Raw genomic sequence first — 15701 nt, forward strand, 5'->3', positions numbered from 1 at the left:
TTTATATAAGGTTTTTAAGGAATAAAGTATGATTCTCTTTTAGGACTACTTCTACCATTTACTTGGATGAAGTAGGAGTCAGGCAGGATCAGAGCAGAGAGCTCCTGCACTAGATGTAGGCTCTCCTTGCTTGTAGGGAATTTAAGGAATGAATAGATTCATGGACTATTTCCCATATGGCTGAAAGTTTACAAATGGGTACCCCCTGGGTAGAATGATTGCTTCCTTCCTCGCCTTAATCACACTAGACAAGGATTAGTAGCTGCTGGATTTTCCTTTTATATGAAGAAGAAATAGATTCTGCCCCAGAATACTCTTTCCTTTTGAGTTCTTTTGCGACATTTATCTCCTGACTTCCTTCTGATCCATCTGATCTCTGGTTCTTCATTCAAGTCACCATGAATGTTGCTCCAGGATCTGTCCTGGCCCTTCTTTTTCATTCTGCACTCTCTTTTTTTTTTAAATTTATCAACTCCCATGGATACAAATTATCATCTCTATGCAGATGTACCCATGAAGAGGGAAGTGGCTGGACCTAGCTATAAACTATTGGCCATGACCCTACTTTACATCCTATAGGTCAGATTTCTTTTAAAAATTTTAATTGTTATCTTTTAAAATTTATTTAAATTTTTTCCTTGTTGCATGTAGAAATAGTTTTCAACATTCATTTTTGTAAAATTTTCTTCCTCCCTTCCTTCCTTCCCCCTCCTCCTCAAGACAGTAAGAAATCTGATATAGGTTATACATGCACAATCATGTTAAACATATATTTTTTTGTTTTTTGTTTTTGTTTTTTTTTAGGTTTTTTTGCAAGACAGTGGGGTTAACTGACTTGCCCAAGGCCACACAGCTAGGCAATTATTAAGCGTCTGAGACTGGATTTGAACTCAGGCACTCCTGACTCCAGGACTGGTGCTCTATCCACTGTGCCACCTAACCACCCTAAACATATTTTCTTTTTTTTAAATTTTGTAAACATATTTTCTTAATAGTTACACTGTGAAAGAAGATCAAAACAAAAGGGAAATACCTTGAGAAAGGAAAAAAACAAAGAATAAATTTTAAAAAAGTGAATATAGTATGCTTTGTTCTCCATTCAGATTCCATATTTCTTTCTCTGGATGTGGATGGCATTTTCCACCACAAGTCTTTTAGAACTGCCTTTGATCACTATATTGTTGAGAAGAGCTAAGTCCATCATAGTTGATCATCACACAATGTTGTAGTTAATGCGTACAGTGTTCTCCTGGTTCTGTTCAGTTCACTCAGCATCAGTTCATGTAAGTCTTTCCAGGTTTTCCTTCTATCTTTTTTTTTCTTCTTCTTTTCCCCCTTTTTTAGTATTTTGTTTGTCTCTGACTTCAGAGAAAAACAATTTTTAACATTTGTTTTTAAAATTTGAGTTTCAAATTCTCTGTCTTCCTCTCATTCCGAACCTACCTTCACTGAGAAAGCAAGCAATTTGATGTAGTTTACAAATGGATAGTCATGTAAAACATTTCCAAAATAGTTATATTATGAAAGAAAATATAGACAAAGCCCCTCCAAAAAAAGAAGCCTCAATAAAAATAAAATAAAAAAATATGCTTCGGTCTGTAATTCAGATGCTATCAGCTCTTTCTCTGAAAATGGACTACTTTCCATAAGTCTTTCAGAGTTGCCTTGGATCATAGTATTGTGGAGGAAAGCTAAATCATTCTCAGCTGATCTTTCTACAATCTTAGTATTACTTTGTACACAGTACATCCCACTTTGCAATAGTTCATGTAAATCTTTCCAGGTTTTTCCGAGTATCATGCTCATCATATATAGTAGAATAGAGTTCCATCATGATCACATTCCACAATTTGTCTAGCCATTCTTCAACTGATGGACATCCCCTCAATTTCTAATTCCTTACCACCAGAATAGAGCTACTTTCTACTTTAAATATCCTTGTATATATATATATATGTGTGTGTGTGTGTGTATGTATATATATATATATATATATATATATATATATATATATATATATCCTTTTCTTTTTTTAAAATCTCTTTTGGAATAGAGACCTAGCAGTGATATTGCTAGGGTCAGAGAATAGTCATGATTTAAAGCCTTTTGGGCAAGGATCCAAATTGCTCTAAAGAATGATTGAATTAGTTTACGACTCCACCAACAGTGAATTAATATCTCATTTTCCTTAAATACCTTCCTACATTTGTTATTTTCCTTTTCTGTCCTACTAACCAATCTAATAGGTATAAGGTAGTATCTTAGAATTGTTTTAATTTGCATTTCTCCAATCTAAGGTGAATCAGAACATTTTTTTCCTTTTTTAAAAATTTAAGACAATGGGATTAAGTGACTTGCCCAAGGTCACACAACTAGGCAATCATTAAGTGTCTGAGGCCAGATTTGAACTCAGGAACTCCTGACTCCAGAGCCAGTGCTCTAGCTACTGCACCACCTAGCTGTCCCTAGAACATTTAAAAATATGACTATAGCTAGCATTGATAACCTTAACTGAAAACTATTTATATCATTTATCAATAGGGCAATGTCTCTTATTTTTATAAATTTGACTCAGTTCTCTACGTTTGAGAAATGAGGTCTTTATCAGAAAAGTTGGCTTCAAAATTTTTTTCACAGTTATAATTCCTGACTGTATTTCTCTCCATCCTATTCCTCCCAACCCTGTTTATTTTATTCTCTCTCCTTTCATCCTGTCCCTTCTCAAAAGTGCTTTGCTTCTCATTCTGCTCTTTATGTCTTATAGTGCAATATCATTCCATTACATTCATATACAACAACTTGTTTAACCATTCCTTAATGAAGCAACATCTCTTCCATTTCCAATTCTTTACCATTACCAAAAGAATTTCTACAATTGTTTTTGAACATGTGGGTCTTCTTTTTTTTATGTTTGCTTTGGGATACAGACCATAGGTCAGATTACTGAAGGGAAGAGTCCTTGTCCAATTCACTCAGGTAGCCCATAACCAGTCATTGATAACAAAATAAGGTAAGAAATAAGAAATAGAAATAAGGTTCCCAAAGACTCACCGAGTGCCAACTCTGTTTGATTTTATAGAGAAGGAAGCCAAGGTGCAGAGAGAAGAAATTCTTTGCCAAGGTCTCACAGGGATGGAATAAGGAATCAATCCCAGATCTCTCTTCTGACTACAGGCTATTTCTCTCTTCTTCTCACTTCTAGTCCCTTATGGAGGACCTCTCATGCCCAGCCCAACACCAATGGGCATCAGAAGCTATTACCTGAGAAGGAAGGGCAAGTATTGTTCAAAACCATTAGTGTTTATTTGACTAATTGAAAGGATGGAACAATTTCTCCTGATCCAAAGGAACCAGTGGAAGGAACTTTGTGAAAGAGGAGGTTGGAAATTATGAGAGTAGGTTTCAAAACCAGAGAGCATTTGAATAGGGGGTGAATGAAAATGATGGAATCAAATGTTGCATGATGACACCTCCATCCACCACAGGGGACTGAAGGAAGGGGCCTTTCTTTTAGCTATAAGGATGGCTAGACCAGTGGATATCTAGGCCTGTGTCTTATCCAGGAAGGCTTTTATATGGAGTTAATAGTAGAGTTTGTCAAGCAGTAGGAGCTGGTGAGTCTTTAGAGCATAGAATATAGAAGACCAGAGCCTACATGGAGGAACCATCTGGCATAGAACATGGAATATTATCATCAAAAGGTATATTGGCTACAATTAATGAAGAGGGAGAGGTTGAAAAAGCAGCAGATAAGAGCCAGAAAGGGCTTTAGAAATTGGAACACAGTTCACAGACTGTTAGGAGGAGAAAAAAGACTATCAGACAAGGCTCTCAGAAAGACCAGACAAAAGGTGCTTCCTCATAGATCCTGGGACTTTGCATTTTTGTCAGGAGATGCCAAGGTGGAACTATTGCCTGTGGTGCCAGGCGGGGCTGACTCTTCACTCAGAGCCTTCTCTAGGGCAGCTGGCAGGGACCTGAGCAGTCTCTCCCTGAAGTCCTGGCCCACAAAGACATAGAGTAAAGGGTTGAGGCAACTGTTGACAAATATCAGGGGGGTGGAGAGAATGCTCAGGTAGGGCAGAACCTTTGTAAGCTGTGGATGGCTGCAGATAGAAGCTTCTATTAGGCGCTCCAGGTGGCAAGGGAACCAGCAGAGGAAGAAGGCGGCCACCACAGCTGTGAGGATCTTGAAGGGTCGTCTGGACTTGATCTTGTTTATTCTACTCAAGAGTTTGACTGTGATGAGGCCACAGCAGACACTGATGATGAGGAGTGGAATCACAAAACTGAGGATGAAGCGGCTGAGTGCCAGTGGCCACTGGTGGCCTTTATACAGGGCATCATTGTATACTGTATTATCTCTTGTCCCAATCCAGGGAGTAAATTCATAGTAGCAATAGTCAATGTCATTCACTCCAACCTCTGTGGTCCTGAAGTTGACTGTTGGTATAGTAAAGGCCAAGGCAAAAATCCAGGCTCCTATAGCACCCAGAGCTGCCCGATGTGGTGTGCGGTGTTTCCTGGACCACAACGGCCAGAGGACAGAGACGCAGCGGTCAAGAGAGATGAGGGTCAGCAGGAAGACACTGGCAATAGGATGACATTGGAGATTCTTGAGTAGGGAAATAACATGGTAAGATTGAATATGAGAGATGAGAGAGAGAGAGAGTGTGAGGGCCCAAGGATGACACCTGAGTTGTGGACTTGAAACCTGGGAGACTGAGGGTGCTCTCAGTAGTAAGAGAGGAGGATTTTGGGGAGGAAGATAATGAGCTCAGTTTGGGACATGTTGATACACTTAATACATATTTATTGACTGGTTTACTAACTCTCTTATTAAGCTCCAGACACTATGCTAAGCACTGGGCAGACGAAAGAAGGCAAAACCAGTTTCTGGCCTCAAGGATCTCACAATCTGGAAAAGTCTAGAAGTATCCATTGGGAGCAAGGAGTATTCCAACTCCTCCTCCAAGGACCATGTAGTAAATGTACCATAATTAATGGGCAATGGGGACTGGGAAGTAGCACCATTTTTTAAAATTTTTATTAAAGATATTATTTGAGTTTTACAATTCCCCCCCATCTTACTTCCCTCCCCCACCCCCCCCCACTGAAAGCAATCTGTCAGTCTTTACTTTGTTTCCATGTTGTACATTGATCCAAATTGGGTGTGATGAGAGAGAAGTCATATCCTTAAGGAAGAGACAAAAAATCTAAGAGGTAACAAGATCAGACAATAAGATATCTGTGTTTTTCCTAAATTAAAGGGAATAGTCCTCGGACTTTGTTCAAACTGCTCAGTTGTTTCTCTGGATACAGATGGTATTCTCCATTGCAGACAGCCCCAAATTGTCCCTGATCATTGCACTGATGGAATGAGCGAGTCCTTCAAGGTTGAACATCACCCCCATGTTGCTGTTAGGGTGTACAGTGTTTTTCTGGTTCTGCTCATCTCACTCAGCATCAGTTCATGCAAATCCCTCCAGGCTTCCCTGAAATCCAGTCCCTCCTGGTTTCTAATAGAACAATAGTGTTCCATGACATACATAGACCACAGTTTGCTAAGCCATTCCCCAATTGAAGGACATTTACTTAAATTCCAATTCTTTGCCACTACAAACAGGGCTGCTATGAATATTTTTGTACAAGTGATGTTTTTACCCTTTTTCATCATCTCTTCAGGGTAGAGACCCAGTAGTGGTATTGAAGCAGCACCATCTTGAAGTATCCAAGTCTCAGTGAGGACCTGAAAAATGAGGGAAATGAAGGCTTCTCAAGGATGATATTGACTGAGAAAAGGTCATTCAATTTGACAATGAAGAGATTAAAGACAACTTGGGAGAGGGCATTTTCAGTTGAATGCTGTGATTGAAAATCAGATTTCAGAGATCTTAGCAGAGAATGAGAAGAAGAGTGGAGATACCTAGGGTGGACATCCTTCTCAAGAAACTTAGCCAAAATGGAGCAGTCAGAAGTGAAGGAGGGTCACTGAATCCTAAGATAAAGGATGACACTTTCTCCTCTTTAGTGTGCTTTGCATTCACCACCTGACCTGGCACAATTTTCTGTCCTTGATTCCTCAGTGTATTTATTTACTATTTATTGAGATGCAAAACATGAAATGCCAGAACTTGAAAGTCCCAATAACAACATAGGTCACATCATTCTGTATTTAGCACAGGAAGGATATTAGAGCAAGATTGACAGAGCAGGGAAAGACCCTTCGAACTGGGAATGTCAGAGTTATGAGTGACCTTAGAACATAGAGCTTCAGAGCTGGGAATGACTTTAGAACATAGAATGTCAAAGTTGGCAGAGGTCTGAAAATATGGAATGGCAGAAGGTGGGAGGAACCTCAAGACAAGACGTCCGATTTAGAACCCAAAAGGAAAGAATCAAATCTTTGTTCAGTACCTACTAAATTCTAGAGGACAACTAGCTAGTCAAGAAGGTTTGAGTTCAAATTTGGCCTCAGATACTTGCCATCTGTGTAACCCTGGGCAAGTCGCTTCACTTTGTTGGCTTCAGTTCCTCATCTATCAATTGGGAACATACTGGAGAAGGAAATGGCAAACCACTCTGGTATCTCTGTTAAGACAACCCCATGAATTTCAGTTTTCTCTCATAGAGTAAACCTAGGAATCAGTTCAGGAGTTGATTCTTTCTAGAGTCTTTCCTAGCCCTGACATTCTCTGTTTGATCTCCAATAGCTCTTCTTTCCAAAGTCATGATGAAGGTAGGTGACCCAACATTGGCTGGAACCTTGAACTGAATGGGTGCTTTAAGGGAGAAACAAACAGAAATGACCAGTTAAAATTGGAACTCCAAGGTGGTAAATAGGGGGAATGGCTTCTTCTTAGCCATGGTGGTCTATCTGCCTCTTACTCTCCCCCCCCCACCCTGGGATGTTGAGTCAGTCCCCCTAAGTGAGTTAGAACATTATCTCTCCTACCCTCCTACCTTGGGTATGATTTGGGATCCTTAATCTGGGCCCCAAATTCCAAGTTACAGTTTTGCTTCTTTCTCTTGCATTCCATTTTCTAAGGGCCCTCCTAGCTCTGATGTTGGGTGTTCTGTATTCTAATGGACTTCACAACTCTGACTTTCCATGTTTCATGGGTCCTCCAAACTCTATCATTGTATTTCCTAAAGGTCCTTCCAGATCTGACATTTTATGCTTCAAGGACCTTTCAGATGTAAAGTTCTAAGGCTCTTCCAGGTCTGACACTGAATGTTTTGTGTTCATCTCTGACATATGCTGTTCCACAAGACCTCCCAGCTGTTATGGTTCATGTTTTAAGGGCCCTCCCAGCTCTGATTTTTCCATGATCTAAGTTCTAAGAACCCCACCAGACCTGACATTCTATATGTTTTGTGTTCTAAGAGCCTTCTCAGTTCCTTATTATTTTTCTTTCATTTTTGGCTAATTCTGAGTTCTGGTGGCACTCCTGTTTCTGCCATTCCTTGTTCTGATATGTCATATTCCAAGGGCCTCCACAGTCTGACACTAAGGCTTCTACAAGAACTGACATTCTCAGTTTATAGACTAGGAACCCTTAAGGATATATTCTAAATTTTTTCTTCTACGATCCTTCCTACTTGTGACATTCATCTTTCTTATATTCCTCTCACATTTGACATTCTATGTTCTAAAGGCTATCCTAGTTCTGACAATCTGAGCTCTCTCTTCTAAGGAACCCTTCAACATCAACATCCTCTTTGTTCTATGCTCTAAAATCCTTCCCAGGGCTGCCATCCCTCTCTCCACCATACCACCAAGGATTTTGGAATCTTGATTCTTTCCAGCTCATAGGATTTCAGATATCCTTGATCCTAACTCTGATCTCTTAAGAATGCATGTTTCTTTTTGTTTGTTTCTTTTTGTAGAGGACGAGAGGAAGACCATAGCTAGAATTCTTCTCTCTACTCTCTTTTTCCAAAGTCTTGTTATTGAATTATATTATATTAATCATATTACATCATGTCATATCATATATTCTATATATAATACTTTATGATATGATAAAACAAATTATATTATATCTAGCTACCATCTCTCAAATATTCTGTTATATACACTAATTGACTATACTCATGTTTGTCTCATTTAGAATCTTTTAGAGACATTTTTACTGGTCATTTTAGAGTAAGCAATAGGCTACTTGAACTGAGTTGAACTCCCCTTCAACAAATTCTGGTTACATAAAAATACAATCTCCCTTACTAGGCAAATATACTTATCCTGGCATGCATTACATAGGAATAGAGGAGTGCTACAGATTAGAGCAGATGAGAGAATATAGAAAAGTGAATTAGTTCTTTAACTCGGAAGGAAAAGAAAAAGATCTCCACTTGATTGAACAGAGAATACCTTACTAGGGGAAAATTCATTTTTTGTCAGTTTCTGGGGCATGAGAATGCAAATACTAGAAATTAAGAGCTGTGTGTGCGCGCACGCATGTGTGTGTGTGTGTGTGTGTGTGTGTGTGTGTGTGTGTGTGTGTGACACAGAGAGAGAGGAGAGGAGGGGGAGGGGAGAAGGAGAAGGAGAGATAGGGAGAGGGAGAGAGAGAGGAGCTGGGGCTGACTTTGCCCCAAGGTACCCTTTCTACCATTCATCATACTGTACCTGACCTTTCACCTGTCTCTCTTCTGCCCCCTTCTTCCTCCCACCCCCATCCCCAATTCTTTGTACTTCCTCAGGGTAGAGGACTCAGAGTTCTCTCAGTCTATTCCCATTCACATCTCCCTCTGAGTAGGAAGCTTGCAGACTCCTAAGCTATCCTTTAGGGTCCTGCCATAAGTAACCTTTGGACAGGTTTGTTACATATAGTTGAAAAGAAAAGTCAATTAGTGTATATAACAGAAATCGAGCATTTCATGTGCAAGCTTTTTTCCTCTATTCTGTAATGTATATGGAAGTGCCCATTTTATTTTATTTTTATTAGGTTTAGAATACTTAAAATTCAAGGAAAACAAAGAGTGTGGCCCAAACGTGAAGCAGAAAGTTGAGGAAATACAGATGTTGGGAATGAAGGGTTCCTGGACCTGGAAGCTTTCAAGTAAAGAAGAGTTTCTGGGGATGACAGATGACTTTGGTCTTTTGTGTATATTATTTTCCTGAACACAGGGGATTGAGCATCTGGAGATGGGCTGGCCTAGGTTACACACTTGTGGGCTTTGAAAGGTTGGAGGAGTCCACAGAGGTCCAGTAAGTGGAGTGAGTGGCAGAATCCACTTGTAACCCAGCACCAGAATACATGGAAAAACTAGCTCTGTGGAAGCACCTGCAGAACCCAGCCTTTAAGAGAATCAACTTAGCAGCTGCGATACCCTGTCTTAAAAGCAACAGAATGACTGGATCACTGTCTATGCCACCTGCAGAACTGGGGCCTTCAGGAAGGGAAGAAAAAAACGACATTCCCTTCCTACCCTCCTCCAAGTGATAAAAAGATAAATGAAAATCTACCAAATATTGTTGTTTGGCCATGTTTTGAGGAGGAACAATGACAGCATAAGATGATGTTTGGGTGAACTGGATTTAAGTGAAGCAGAATTGCATAAACTTCTCAGTCTCACCCTCTCCTCCAGAGTCACCAGATGACTGGTGTGGGGTCCTTGTAGGTGAAAGCCATCATGATGTGTACCTTTAAGCAGTGAAACCATAATGTGGTTTTCCTAGTAAAAGTCTCTAGCAGCAAAGGTCATGAATAATGTGGATTTTCTAGCAAAAATTTCTTTTAGAAAGCAATAATAATAATAATAATAATAGTGTCCCTATCAATGAAAACTATGAATAATATAAAACAAAATTAATATAAGTCAAAAGAAAACATACTGACCATGGTGACTAGTACAAGTTTTCCCATGCCTAGGATTCTATTTAGGTGTCTGAGTCTCAAGGCTAGTGCTGAGCAGAGGAAACCCCAAAAGATCAACCAATTTGCACTAACAAACCCTATAATGCCTCTTTCCTTTGTTTGAATTCTATAATTATGATGAGGGTTGGGGGGGGTTTGCAAGAATTCCAATGCCTTGTTTAGTCACTACCCTAGATTGCAATGATGTATCTCACTTTGCTTATTAAACTACTTAAATAATCAATGTGGAACTCTTCCATATCCTTCTTCCAAATCAGATTAGACCTCTTGTTTGGGGGAACCTTGAATATTTCAGTGAGGAGGGATTTTCAGGCAAGACGGCTGGTGATGTCCTGCAATGCATTAGATGACCTTGACATCTTTGATCTCTAACCAAGCCCAAAGCATTCCACAGTGAGTGCTTCAGTTGCCTTCATGGACTTTGGAACAAATTGTTCTCATCCACCCATTCCACTGGAGGAAATCTTTGCATGCTTGGAGTAGACACCCCCCACCCCCAACTCACTGATGAGTTTGAAGCCACCAGTTATCCTCACCACCTGGCAAGATAGTTTATAGGGGCATAACTGCTAGATATGCTATAGTTTCTTGGAGTCACAGGTGAAAGTTGAGTGCTAGGTGGACATCAAAAGTAGTCATTTCACATTTGCATCAGGGGAGCTTTCCCTGGGTTGGGGGATTAGAGAACTGTTTGGTGCCAACCACTTAAACTTTGAGTCCCTACTCCCAGGGAAGGCGCATATATGGAGGGAGAAAAGGTGACTCCTGATTTGGGAGGAGAGTTTGCACTTTGGTTTTTGCTACATTTTCTCAACCACTGTCCTTTTGTAAAAGCCAATCAATAGCAACTGGCTAATTGATATTAGAGTTATCTCTGGGGGGTTGCTACATCTATGAATTGCTATTGATAATCTTTAAACTTTCTACTTAGACTGAACATGATGAGATGGTGCCTGGCATGATTTCCTTCCACCCCAATTCCTCCAATCAATCTTCATAGGCTATGATTTTGAGGGACTTGTCCAGCCTGGATCATCTCCATCTTACTGATGTCCTTCTTACAGTATGGCACTCAGAACAGAATGTTAGCTCTACTTGTGGTCTGACCAAGGAGGAGGGAGGAAAGGTGCCATATTAGCGTTGTTTTGGTTGGAGTCCTGGACATACATGGTTTTATGCTAGGCACTTGCCAAGTCAGTGTGTTTTCTTCTGGTTTATATTATAGTTATACATATAGCTTTCATTGATAGGAATATTATTATTATTATTATGCCTTAGCACTGTTCTAAGAGATTTTTTACAAATATCTTACTTTATCTGGTGGACTTATCCCCATGGACAGACACTGACACCCATAGGGTTATAAAGAGCTAGATATGACTGAACAAATAGCAGCAACAACAGTGATCACCACCAGTCATCCCAAATTCCCCGATTTTAGAATATTGTGCTCAGTTTATTACATCTAAAAATTGAATTAGTACTTTTAGCTACTATGTCATAACAATACTTAATTGCTATGAAGTTTACTGATTCCAAATCTCTTCCAGAGAGATTAAATTCATCCAATCATACCTCCCTTCCCTCCCCCTGGCTTGTCTTTATAAAACTGATTTTTTGAACCTTAGTCTACATATTTACATTTATTTTTTATAGAGTCTCATATTTTAGCTTAGAGGTTGCGCTGTGTGTCTCAGTAACTTTTTCCTATTGAAATACCTGAGTTTCATTTATTAAGTTGTTGTTGAAAATCTAAAATATCCCAATTTTTCCCATTGCCTTCATCATTCTTCAACACACTAGTATTCTATCACATTCACAAATCATAATTTATTTAGCCATTCCTCAATTGATGGGCACCCCCTAAGTTTCAATTACAATTTTTTATATCTTATTTCCCTCATTAGACAGAGATCCTTTGCTTTCCTTTGTACTCCCAGGACTTAACACAGTCATGTAGTAGGTACTTAATAAAAGTTATTGACTGCTGCCTTGAAAACTTTGTCAAATAGTTTGTGGAAGTCAAGCTGTCCTATACTTCTATCATGCTTAGAACCTTCTAGTTTCACAATCTTGTCAAAGAACACAAGGTTACTTGGGTGTCATATAGGTTTGTTTTTTCCTCTTCTCTTTTTCCATTTTTTTTTAGTGTGAATTTTCAACTCATCAGCAGGTTGCTAGATGACTCAGTGGATAGTGCTGTACCTGGACTCAGAAAGACTCATCTTCATGAGTTCAAATCTCAGTTGTGTCACCCTGAGCACATCATTTACCTCTGCTTGTCTCAGTTTCCTCATTTGTAAAATGGAGAAGGAAATGGCAAATCACTCCAGTAGTTTTTCCAAGAAAACCCCAAAGGGGGTCACAAAGAGTTGGATGTGATTGAGTAGGTACAGCAAATTTCAGTCATCAGCATTCACAAACATTTTAATATTAAAAAATAAGATTTATGTGAACCTGTGAATTTCTATCTATAGCTTAAATTATATTGAATTTAACAAGATAGTAACAAAATTACAATGTTTTTGCTTTCCCTTCTCAACTTTGACTTTCTTCTGTGTATTTCTTAATGTCTTATTGATATCTTTCCTTTCTGTTTCTTGAATCTCTTTCCCTTCCTCCATAAGACAAGCATTGTCCACCAAAACAAATCACCCACATTGGCCATGTCCAGAAGTGATTGTGTCATTTGGCAACTCTAGTCCATTGTGCTAGTCCTGTGAAGGGGGGTGAGCTTTACTATCAGTCTACAATAATAATAACCACTAAACACTTTAGAATGATCATTTCACCTGATCCTCATGATAACGCTTGGATGTTGGAGCTATCATCAGAAGCTGAGATTAAGTGATTTGCTCAGGCTTACATAGCTAGTAAGTGTCAGAGGTCAGATCTGAACTCAGATCTTGCTGACTTCAAGCCAAGTAATCCATCCACTGCACCACCTAGCTGGACATATTGTGAAGAAGCCAAGCTGGCTCTTTGTGATCGCCATATCCCTTTCTAGACATTCACTATTCATTCATTTAGGATTTTGTTCCAGACTTTTGTCAGAAATTAAATCGACTATTCTTGGTTTACAGTTTTAGAGACTTTAATCTCTTCCTTTTTTTTTTTTTAAAATTAGGATAGAGCAGCTAGGTGGCTTGGTGAATGGAGCACCGGCCCTGGAGACAGGAGGACCTGAGTTGAAATGTAGCCTCAGACACTTAATAATTACCTAGCTGTGTGACCTTGGGCAAATCACTTAACCCCACTGCCTTGTCAAAAAAAAGACTTAAAAAAATTAGGATAATATCTGGTCATCTCCAGTCCTGATATACTTTCCCCATTCTTCACATTCTTTGCAAGAATACTGACCATGACTGAACAATCAATCATGCTTGCTAGATCCTTCAGTCTCTGAGAATGTAGTTCTTTTGGGCCCTTCTATATAAATAATCTGTTCAAAAAGTGCATTCCAGAATTCATGGGTCCATATTATGGATCTGTCAATAAATATTTAGAATAAGCACTCGTTTCATAAGAAATATTTAGAACCCTTAACTGTAAAGAGTTGAAAAGACTGTTTAAATCTGAATTACTCCTGTGAACCATTTTGCCACTCTGGTTTCAGTTCTATCCACCCTGAAAGTTAGAGTGAAGACTCCCACCCATCCTCTTGGCCATTCACAACACTATTAGTCAGATGTTCCAGAAAAACAGTTTATACTGATCGCCTCACTTGTATTCAGGCTACCACAGTCCCTTAACAAGTCACAAATATCCATGCCTTCATTTTCAGAGTATTTTCAACACCAATCAATAATTAATACCTAGGAGGTAGAATATAACGCAGCAGTCTTTTATCCCACCCCATTAATACAGATTTCAAGAAAAATGGAAATAGTTACCCTTTTTTGCAATGGCATGTAACAGAATAAAAACTTTGAGTAATTAAGCAGCACCAAAGTGAAAAGAACATTTTGTTTTGGAGCATATCACATGGAAAATGGTCCCTCATAAAATTTCTCATAAAGATCTTTCTTTTCAAGAAATCGATATTTTTTAAGATAATTTTGTAGCTTTTTATTAAAGTTAAAATTGTTATTTTAAAATATTAATTTTGAGTCAACTCTCTCTATATATAAATAAACTGGAGTATGGAATGTTGCTACTGTATATCTCACAGTACCATGTTTTTTGAAACCTCAAATAAAGTAACTCTCAAAATTAAAATAACTACTTGTATTATATATTTATATATATATATATATATATATATTCTAATTCAAGAAAATAAAACCAAGTAGAACTCACTTTTCTTTTCTTTTTTTTCTTTTTAAATTTTTGCAAGGCAACGGGGTTAAGTGACTTGCCCAAGGCCACACAGCTACGTAATTATTAAGTGTCTGAGGCTGGATTTTGAACTCAGGTACTCCTGACTCCAGGGTCGGTGCTCTATCCATTGCACCACATAGCTGCCCCAGGAACTCACTTTTAAATTGATATAAACCTACAACAATATTTTCATATTAAAAATTGCATTTCAGGGCCAGGTAGGTGGCGCAGTGGATAGAACACTGATTCTGTCAGGAGGACCTGAGTTCAAATAAACCCTCAGACACTTAATACCTACGTAGCTGTGTGACTTTGGGCAAGTCACTTAACCCTGTTACCTTGCACCCCCCCCCCCCCAAATTGCATTAATTTTTTTTGCATAACTGTGTATAGTGAAATAAACACAAGCACGAAAAATACAAAATGAAAATATTCCAGTTGAATATGATAGCATTCCATCATAATAGAGAATAACTTATGTAACTGAGGATGTCATCTGTCCTACTCAGTATGATGAGTGAGTCACATATGAACTTAGATGTCAACTATTTAATTTCCCTTCTTTAGAAAGAATTTTACAATAAGTTTGTTGTTATTATAGTAATGACATTAATCATTATGATTTTTAAAAAAATTTTAAGGGGGTGGCTAGGTGGTGCAGTGGATAGAGCACTGGCCCTGGAGCCAGGAGTACAAGCTACTTAACCTCATTGCCTTGCAAAAACTAAAAAAAAAATTTTTTTAAGAAACAGTGATTTATTTTGTGAAATATTTCTTAATAATTAGGTAAAATATGTAGAATTTTAAAACAGGAAATTGTCACATATTGAAGCCCAATATGTGGGCATGAAGTTATCTTTGTGTGACTCTAAGGGAGGTAGAATTGATATCTCCAGCTTTCTTTTCCCACCCTCACCTCCCACTTTTCTCCAAAGGAGATTTAATTCCTGCCAGGAGAGAAAGCAGAAGGTTGGGACCAGAAGCTTAGCCAATATGCTCTCCTCAGAGAAAGGGAATACTGGGATAAAATTATATCTCTTTACTCCCTTAAATACTATTGGTCTAGACTTTAGGGGATATGAATCGCAGATTGGAGCTAACTTCATTATTGGGAGGGGGTTTCTCCAAGTTGGATATTCAGGGTTTGACTGATTTCCTGTCCCAATACCAGTTACACAATGAATATACATATTGATTAGGAAAGAAATCCATTTATCCAAATCAGTAGCAAAATAAATATTAGAGAACGAACACAAAGGGGAATATGTACCAGATAATATAGTGTGAAAGTTTTCCCATTGGGAGCAAGAAAACTCAGTTTAATTAAGAGAGTTTTAGATCTCACCAGAGAGGAAATTCCCTATAGTCTCTAGAGTAGAAAGATGGAGATAGATAGGGCCATGATGGAGACTGCCAGAAGCTCTCTTGTATTCCTAGAACCTTATCCTTCAGCATCCTGAAGTGGGTTATCCTATTCTTCTATCTTTTGGACTGGAA

General features: G+C 38.7%; 1 protein-coding gene across 1 annotated transcript; it reads right to left on the reverse strand.

Moving 5' to 3' along the window:
- Positions 1–3859: 3859 nt before the first annotated feature.
- On the reverse strand, positions 3860–9669 carry LOC141508715 (N-formyl peptide receptor 2-like). Its single transcript, XM_074217564.1, has 2 exons — positions 9583–9669; positions 3860–4615 (listed from the first exon to the last, which is right to left on the reverse strand). Exons 1-2 carry the CDS (start codon positions 9667–9669, stop codon positions 3860–3862), a joined length of 843 nt encoding a protein of 280 aa, XP_074073665.1.
- Between the last annotated feature and the right edge of the window lie 6032 nt (positions 9670–15701).

The sequence above is a fragment of the Macrotis lagotis genome, chromosome 1 (assembly GCF_037893015.1).
Source record: "Macrotis lagotis isolate mMagLag1 chromosome 1, bilby.v1.9.chrom.fasta, whole genome shotgun sequence".
Lineage (NCBI taxonomy): Eukaryota > Metazoa > Chordata > Mammalia > Peramelemorphia > Peramelidae > Macrotis > Macrotis lagotis.